Source organism: Mirounga angustirostris, unplaced genomic scaffold (assembly GCF_029215605.1).
Source record: "Mirounga angustirostris isolate CCGP_5_RB_7025 unplaced genomic scaffold, mMirAng1.0.hap1 SCAF_5, whole genome shotgun sequence".
In the NCBI taxonomy this organism is placed as follows: Eukaryota; Metazoa; Chordata; class Mammalia; order Carnivora; family Phocidae; genus Mirounga; species Mirounga angustirostris.
Window position 1 is genome coordinate 12,347,110 of NW_026991713.1, and position 8,666 is coordinate 12,355,775.

General features: G+C 56.4%; 1 protein-coding gene across 5 annotated transcripts; it reads right to left on the reverse strand.

The window, feature by feature from the left end:
• Positions 1-982: 982 nt before the first annotated feature.
• On the reverse strand, positions 983-7,735 carry HMOX1 (heme oxygenase 1). 5 transcript variants are annotated; one of them, XM_045872633.3, is made up of 5 exons: positions 7,577-7,735; positions 6,228-6,348; positions 3,764-4,255; positions 2,966-3,065; positions 983-1,556 (listed from the first exon to the last, which is right to left on the reverse strand). In XM_045872633.3, the coding sequence occupies exons 1-5, from the start codon at positions 7,699-7,701 to the stop codon at positions 1,426-1,428; spliced, it is 969 nt and encodes a 322-aa protein (XP_045728589.2). In that variant the 5' UTR covers positions 7,702-7,735; the 3' UTR covers positions 983-1,425. The 5 variants fall into 5 exon arrangements, with proteins under 5 accessions (XP_045728589.2, XP_064446724.1, XP_064446723.1 ...); XM_064590654.1 differs by lacking the exon at positions 7,577-7,735 and adding an exon at positions 7,372-7,517; XM_064590653.1 differs by lacking the exon at positions 7,577-7,735 and adding an exon at positions 7,341-7,498.
• Between the last annotated feature and the right edge of the window lie 931 nt (positions 7,736-8,666).

Sequence of the window (8,666 nt, forward strand, 5' to 3'; positions counted from 1 at the left end):
ACTGGGCACAAAGCTCTCCTGACTCCCAATCCTCAGGTACTAGTGGTGTTAAGGAAACACTTTCTCTTCTGCTTTCCCACCTTCAGGGTGGGTTTTCACTTGCCCAGATTGGGAAGCTGCACTATTAATAGTTCAGTGGCTTTCATGACTTAGGACAGGGTTTTAGAGCTGCCCAGATCTGGTTTACATCCTTCCTGCCCCCCAGAGTGGTAGCACCCCTCACGGGTTTGCTGTGAGCATTAAATGAGGGGACATAGGGGAAGTGACTCACACTCACAGCACAAAAATCACTTAGCAAAAATCACAAACCCCCGATCACCCTCATTTCATAATAGGAACTCATGTGGTCCAGTGTTGGCATTTTACCTGCATCTCATTTGCTCCTCAAGACAAGCAGGTGAGATAGGTCTCACTGTACTCATGTTACAGGTGACAGAACTGAGCCCCAGAGAGGTTAACAACTAACCTCAAAGGCAGAGCTACAAAGCAGAGTGGCAGGGATTGGAACCCAGGGATCTCACTGGAGTCCCAAAGACTCACTGTATCCACTAAGTAAATTTTATCCCAGAATCGGCTCATTTGAGCCTAACAGGGCAATGCCATCCTCAGTAAAGCTGAGTCTTGCATCAAACAAGGTTCAACACAAAGATTCACACACCAGCTGCCCAAAGCTCACCCCCCACATCCTCAGAACGGAGACCAGCATCCGAAACCGGTCCCTTTCACCTCCACTTCACCCGTTCTCCCCACCAGGCATTCAAGAGACAAACGGGGAAACGTTCAGCTCCCCAAGGGTAACAGAGCCCAAGAAAAACACTTCCAGTTACTATCAGGCACTGAAGTTTATTATTTCACACAAAAGTTAGAGGTCAAGGCCACAGTGTTGTTAAACACCTCCCTCCCCACCCCACCCCCAAAACTCACCCCAACTCTGCTATAAAAACAGAACATAACAAAATACCACAGTTCAGGTGGAGCCAGGAACAAAGAGTGGCTCCAACAGAAACAAGACAAACACAAGACACAACACTGTTGCACATAGATATGAAACTCGCCACGGCCCACAGAGAAGGCGGTCATGGCATGTCAAGGAGACCATGGACCCAGGGCATCTGGAGGTTCAAGACAGCTGCCACTTCTGGCCATGTCTTCTGGGCTCTGCTGCAGGAACTGGGAGTGCTGAGGGGCCAGGCAGGATGCTCATCCCATTTTGGAAGTTCGTGTCCGTGAGCTGGATGTGCTTTTGGTTGGGGAAGATGATGTCACAGACTCCCTTTCCAAAGACAGGGATGCAGGGACAGGGTGGGGGGCACAGAGAGCCCCCCATGCCTAAGGTAAGGAAGCCAGCCAAGAGATATTCCCTCTCCAGAAAGCGGGCCGTCCACTGGACACAGCTCACAGCGTAAGGAGCCAGCGCCCTTGCATTCACATGACATAAAGCCCCACAGCAACTGTTGCCACTAGAAAGCTGAGCGTAAGGACCCATCGGAGGAGCGGTGCCTGGGAGAGAAGGCTGAGCTGGGGCTTCCCTCTCGGAGTCTCCGTGGGAGTCGAGTCTGAAAGAGAGAGGGGTGCAATGTCACCAACAGGTGGACAGAGGTGGGGCGTATGGGAGGTCACAGAAAAACACAGCAAAAGGGCCTCAGCAGTCTCTAGGACAGTCCCTGCTCAATGCCAGGATTCTGCTAGCGCAGACAGGGAGCCCTCTGGCCACTGCTTGGATACCTCCAAAGACAGGGAGCTTACTACTTCTCTAAGCTGTCCACTTTTCCATTTTCAGCCAGCCCACGTTGGGAGAACACACCCTCCAGGAGCACTCAAGGGGCCCACACTGTGTGAGGGTAAAGACCCCTCCCCCCTACCAGGTAGCTCATCCCATCCCATCAGGACTGGCCTCCTTCCCAAGTTCCCAAGCACAATTCCACCAACAGAGGGTTCCACGTGGTCCCAGCTCAGGGGGGGAAGCCACAGGGCAGGTGGGGGAGAGTGGCTCCAGGAGCAAAGGCCTCAGTAACCTGCCAAGCAGGCAGCTGGGCTTCACCTCTCTGTTCACCGTCTCCCCTGCCCACCCCCCCCGCGGCCCCGAGCCACAATCCCGCCCAACCGTGTGTCAGGCTCGGTGAGGGTATATTTCGTGGAGCACTTTGGTCTTTCTGGAAGTTTTCCAGATATCCTCTCAGCACATGTCCCTCTCCGAGGCACATGAGGGAGGGACTGACGTGCAATGAGACCCAGGGGTTCCTTGTCTTCCCAGTGTCCCATGGCACGGTAACAGCTAGAACCGCTCCCAGCCACCCTGCCCCACATCAGGTGGTCTCTGCTCAGGAACCATGAAAGGGCCGAAAAAAAGCATCTAAATTAAGAGGCTCATGGGGCACCTGGATGGCTCAGTCGGTTGAGCATCCGACTCTTGATCTCAGCTCAGGCCACAACCTCAGGGTCGTGAGTTCAAGCCCCACGTTGGGCTCCGCACGCACACAAAAAGAGGCTCTGCCCATGACTCCTGAGGGTCCTCTGTGTGCACGTCTGTACTTGTAGCCAGTGAACTAGAACTTGTCGACCGCCCTTGATTTTAGAGATGGCGAGATTGAGGTTGCACAGCTGGGCCTGAGCCACACTCTGAAAGATGGCCCCAGGCCCCTGTGCCTGTGCTCTACTTCTACTTAAAATACTCAGAGGACAGGGGCGCCTGGGTGGCTCAGTCGTTAAGCATCTGCCTTCGGCTCAGGTCATGATCCTGGAGTCCTGGGATCGAGCCCCACATCAGACTCCCTACTCAGCGGGAAGCCTGCTTCTCCCTCTCCCACTCCCCCTGCTTGTGTTCCCTCTCTCGCTGTGTCTCTCTCTTCAAATAAATAAATAAAATCTTTAAAAAAAAGAAAAGAAAAATACTCAGAAGACAGAGAAAGACAGCTGGGCCCCGGGCTCGCCTCCCATAGAGCCCATCCCAGGGGGCAGGCCTCACCTTGCGCCCCGCTGCCAACCCGCCGGCGCAGCCCCGGGGCCTGCGAGGGGCTCTGGTCCTCGGCGTCCTGGCTCAGCAGCTCCTGCAGCTCCTCAAACAGCTACAAGACAGAAGACACGCGAGCCCGCCCCAGTGAGAGATGGCACTGGGCCCTGGCCGAAGGTGGTATGTTACGTTGTGCTAGGAAATCTTGAGGACTTCACGAAATCGTTAAGAAAAATATTGAGCAGTCCCATTCCTGTCATCCAGCTTTTGAGAGAAAATGTGACAGGTGCATCTGCATCGCCTGCTTGCTCCTCCCCCTCGTGCTCGCAGGCCACCAGCATCCTGCCGTGAGGGCATCCTGTTCATGCCCTTCTCCCGTGTCCTGGCCACGCCTGCACCGCCCGGAACCCCCCGCAGTGCCAACCTGGCCACACGCACCCACGACGGCAATGCTGTGGCGGAGGGCTGTCGCAGAGGGCTATGGCAGCGCCCATCACATCCCCAAAGGAATACAGCTGACACGACAGGGCCAGCCCTGTGGCAGCCCCTGCCATTGGGCCTCGATGGGTATGAACTCGCTTGAGCCTCCCAACAACTCTAAGAGGCGGGGGCTGTTATAGCCCCATTTTACAGACGGGGCAACTGAGGCGAGAGCAGCCAGCTGGTCAGTGGCAGAACCGGAGGCCTGGCTTCACCACGACCCACAGCCCCTTCCGCTGAGCAGAACCATCCCCAGAGCAGCCAGGGAGGGGGGGTGTGGGGAGGGTGCAGCGGGGGAGGGACAGCGGCCGCCCCGGGCTGCCAGACCCTCACCTGAATGTTGAGCAGGAACGCAGTCTTGGCCTCCTCGAGGACTCGCTGCCTGACCTCAGGGGTCATCTCCAGAGAGTTCATGCGGGAGCGGTAGAGCTGCTTAAACTTCGTGGGGCTGGCGATGTTGGGGAAGGTGAAGAAGTCCACGCCCTCCCCGGAGCTGGGCAGGGCCAGGGCCTTCTGAGCGATCTTCTTGAGGACCTGGCCCCCCGACAGGTCGCCGAGGTAGCGGGTGTAGGCATGGGCCACCAGCAGCTCCGGCTGCCTGCGCCCCACATCCTGGAGCCTCCGCACGTAGCGTCGCGTGGCCTGTGTGTAGGGGATGGCCTCCTGCCAGCGGGTTCCATACCAGAAGGCCATGTCCCGCTCCAGGGCGGCCTTGCGGTGCAGCTCTTCTGGGAAGTAAAGGGGGGCGTAGACCGGGTTGTCCCGGTTGCGCTCGATCTCCTCCTCCAGGGCCACGTAGATGTGGTAAAGAGAGGCCATCACCAGCTGAAACGGTCAAACGAGCAGGTCAGGCTGCTGGCCTCGTGCAAGAACCCCACCCAGCCCCTTCGCGGCTGCCTTGGCGAGACCCTCGGGGACTCCCCAGGCTGGGCTCCCACCTGCTGCTGGCCACCCCCCCCTCCAGTGGAACCGAAAACACTTTCACTCCACTGGATGAACGCGCGGCCTAACTTATTCCTTATAAAACCCCAACAGAGGAGTTGCTATCCCCGCTTTACAGGAAAGGAAACTAGGCTTGGAGAGCGTAGGAGACGGTGAGACCTCACAGGAGCGAGAATGAAAACTCGAGTCAGGCCGAGGCGTTGCTAGGAGCCAGCACAGCTCTGCAGCGAGGGAGGACCTGCATGAAAGCCTTCCCGGGAGCCTCCCAGCGCCTCTGGACTTTGACCTCCGATTCTCCTTCCCCGAGACCCACTCTGAACCCCAGCACCTCCAGAGGCTGGGCTGGGGGAACCGGCTTAGCACACCTTGGCTTGGGGATCTCCCATTACACATTAATGCTCTAGTCTGAGTTTGAAGGAGGACCAAGTTTAGATGTTCTGGTTGAGGTTTCCGACTTATTTCTGAGCCATGAACCTTCTCGGTGGGGCAGAAAGCCAGGCAGCCGGATACAAAACAGCCTGGGTTATCAAGTGTGCCAACCTGGTTCTAACCTCAGCTCCCTGGGCTGTGTGACCCTGGGTAAGCCACCTGCCCTCTCTGGGTCATGGAAGGTCCGAGCGACTGTCCCATCAAACCCTGGTCCCCTCCCCTGCCAAAGGGGACAATGATGTCCTAAAGGGGGCTGATGTGAGAGTCAAGCAGGGTGACACGGCTCAAGTACTAGACAGAGACTGGCACTTGGCCCTCAGTTCCGAGGCTGTGGTGATATATGCCCCCTCCATCAGCATCCTCTATGTGAGCACTGGGTTCTCTCCTGGATCTTCGTGCCCACTTTGGACTCAGCGGCTTAGAGGCAAGATCCAAAGTCCCAGTGGCTGGGGATGGAATACTCTGGCAGTCACCTCCCCCGGATCCTGCTGCCCGCAGCCACAGTCCAACAACTGGGTACACGCCATCTTCTTGAGAGAGGGAGGAGTAGGACGGGGAGAGGGAGCCAAGACTGGATGCGGTAGCCAAGGGCCTGACCCCCTAGCACTGTATGACACGTGTCACCGAAGCCTCTCTCCAGTTGGAAGGGGGAGGGTGCAGGCCGCAAGAGAGAGGAGTGTCAGGGGTCGAAGGATAGAGCTCCCTACCCCACACCCTCTGTTCAACCTGAACAAGCCTCTCCTCGCACTGATGTCTGAACACCCAACACCTGCCCCATTGAGTCTTCCCCTTCTATTTGCGTGAATTCCTCAGCCGTGCTGGGAAACAGCAAAATCCATGCCTAGCAGACAGCGGGTGCTTAAGAAGACCCTGCTGTGGAAATCCCACTTCACAGAGTAGATGCCCACAATCTTCCTGTGAGCGAGGGGTTGTGCTCGGCATCGAACCCATGCCACCCCTTACCCTCAGAGGCACATCAGAATTAGGTCAGGGGCACTAGCTTTGAAGGGAAAGCAGCCTCGGTGTGATTGCAGCCTTTCCCATTTACCTGCTGGCTGTGTGACCTCCCGCTAGCTACTTCACCTCTCTGAGCCTGCCCTTCCTCGTCTTCCTTACCCAGAGCTGAGGCACAGATTAGAAATGGAGTGAGTAAAATGCCCAGCACAGAACAAGGGTTCAGGTGATGGCTCTGGTACCCTAGCCCCTCACGGCACTACACAGCACGCTGTCAATTTGCTACGTGACCTTGAGTAGGTCACCTGCCCTCTTTAAGCCTCAATGTCATCTGCAACATGATTCCCTTGGACATGCCCCTCTGGTCCCTCAGCATCCCTGGTCCCAACCCCCACTTAAACCACTGGCCTGAGCACCTCGGACACACACCCGTCACACCCTCCAGCAGGGCTGGTCCCACCAGGCCACATACCTTAAAGCCTTTTTGGGTCACCTGGCCCTTCTGGAAGTTCTTCATGAACTCGGCATTCTCCGCCTGGACGTGCACCTCCTTGGTGGCCTCCTTCAGGGCCTCTGACAAATCCTGGGGCATGCTGCAGAGGGGGAGGGAGGGAGGGAGGGAGGGAGGGAAGGAGGGAGGGTGAACAAGGATGGCTCTGAGCAGGGTTCCTCCCAACGCTGAGTTTCTGAGGATGCCACCTGCCCATCAGCAGGCCTTTGAGCGGTATCAGGCTTCTCTACAGAAATAAGTCCAGCCTGCCATCTGATACACAGGCAAGGTTCCCAACTACCTTAGGATGCAGCCCCATCAACACGCTTCAAGTCATACGACCAACTGGGAAATCCTGGTACCATTTATTGTTTGGGGGGCCGGTTTGCAACACCCAGGGAGAAGTAGCCCCAGCAGTATGAACATTCATATTTTATATGAAAATTCATATTTAATAAGAACCTTCATATTTTATATCATAATTGCTTTGATTGGCTTTAGACCCCAATTTAATTCATTTATTCTATTGACATTTCACACTCAAATCCCTTACAATGTTACGCTCATCATAAAAGCACTTGGGTTAAAAAATCTGCAAAACTCTGTTTTACTCAAAGAAAAAGTCCCTTTCTGGGAGTATTTCTGCCCCATGTCCGTCTCCACCTCCCACAGAATTGTCTTTTCTCCTTTCTCTCCCGTACTCCTTCCAGAAACATCACCCTGGTTCTATACATGCTCATCAAACTCTTGGGAGAAGGGAAGGGGCCAGACTTGGAGGTGGACAGACTGTGGTTCAAATCCCAGCTTGGACGCCTGCTACCAGGGGGCCTTGGGCTTCTTGCCTCCCTGAACTGTGTGCAGTGCTCATCTGTAAAATGGGGACAGGACAGCCACGGTGGTGTCTGGTTCAGGTGCTGGACCGCTAGTGAGAGGAGGATGTGGCCACCAGGGGGCTCTGGCAAGAGAACCAGCCACTGTCACCCAGGCTCCTCGGCAGCCCCAGGGATTCTAGATTAAGCAGAGAGCACCTCCAAGGACAGTAAAAAGTCCAAAAAAAAAAAGATACCATGGGGACACTCCCATCTGGTTACCCACCCTGTGCCAGGGAGTCAGGCGCGTAAATCACCTTTCATCCCTCTAATCACCCCACCCGACGAGACCGAAACCCGGCTCCTCCTTATTCAGAGCCCAAGGGACTCAGCGAAGAGGCTTCCCGGCTGTGTCTCGGAGAGGGACTGCAGGCCACAGCTAGGCGGCACGACAGCGGCTGCCCTCCCGGGAGAGACCGATCCCCCGCGCCCCGCGCCCCGCGCCCCGCGCCCGGCGCTTGCCTGTCGGGCTGCGGGCGCTCCATCTGGCCGGCGCTCGGTGCGGGCTCCGGTGCGGGCTCCGACGTCTCCGGACGCGCGGAAGGACGAGCGAGACTGGCTGTGCCGAGCGCGGCCGCGCCGTCCATTTATCCCAGCGGCGGGTCACGTGGTGGCGGTCAGCAGCTGATCCCCACACTCGGCCCCGACGTTGCGACACCCGCGCCGCGCCCGCCCCAGGCCCGCGGGGGCGGAGGGGGAGCGGTCATATGACCCAAGGAAAACAAAGCAATTTAAAACAGGACGCTTAAAAAAAAACAGCAAAAAAAACACCTCTTGTGGAAATCTGAGCGGCTGTGTGATTTCGTCCCTTCCAGAGGCCCCCATGGCAGGTCGGGACTTGCGCACCCTGGGATTCCGAAAGGTCCAGAAAGCTGGGAGGCTAGTGGGCAACGGCCGGGACTTACCAGCCCCAGACCCTGCCTGCTGTCCCCTCCTCCCCGTGCTGGGAGCCTGCTCTCCCTAGACGTCACCTCTCCCCAGGGGACCCTGCGCTGACAGCCTGCATCCTCATTCTCACTTTATATGTACATTTAGGACCTTTTTTTTTTTTTTTTTTTTTGAGCACCTACTAAGTGGTAGAGACTGTATTGTGTTTATGGTTCCTCCCTACAACTATTCTCTAGGGTAGATCACTACCATTTTACAGACGGGGAAACTGAGGCAGGGGGCGATGAAGTGGCGTTCCCGGGGTCACATATAAAGCAGGAAACTGGGACCCAAACCTGGGAGTGAGTCGAAGTCTGCCCTCCTCCTCCAAGCTGTCTTAGCACTTGGTGCACGCACAACCTGAGAGCTGTGCCCAGCACACAAACTACTTCCCTGCCTGCATGCCTAGGGCGCTCTTCCAGAACTTGTCACAGCTGACTCCTCTCTTCACAGAGCTGGCCCCATCTGGGTCACTATTGAACTACGTCTGCAGGAGATCGATCACTTAGGACTGGGGGAGAGCAGGTTACTGGGTGAGCCCAGGTGAGAAAGCTGGATGATTCCTGAAGTCCTGTCCCAATGCCACCATTCTGGATTCTAAATTAAAATACAGAAACACAAACAA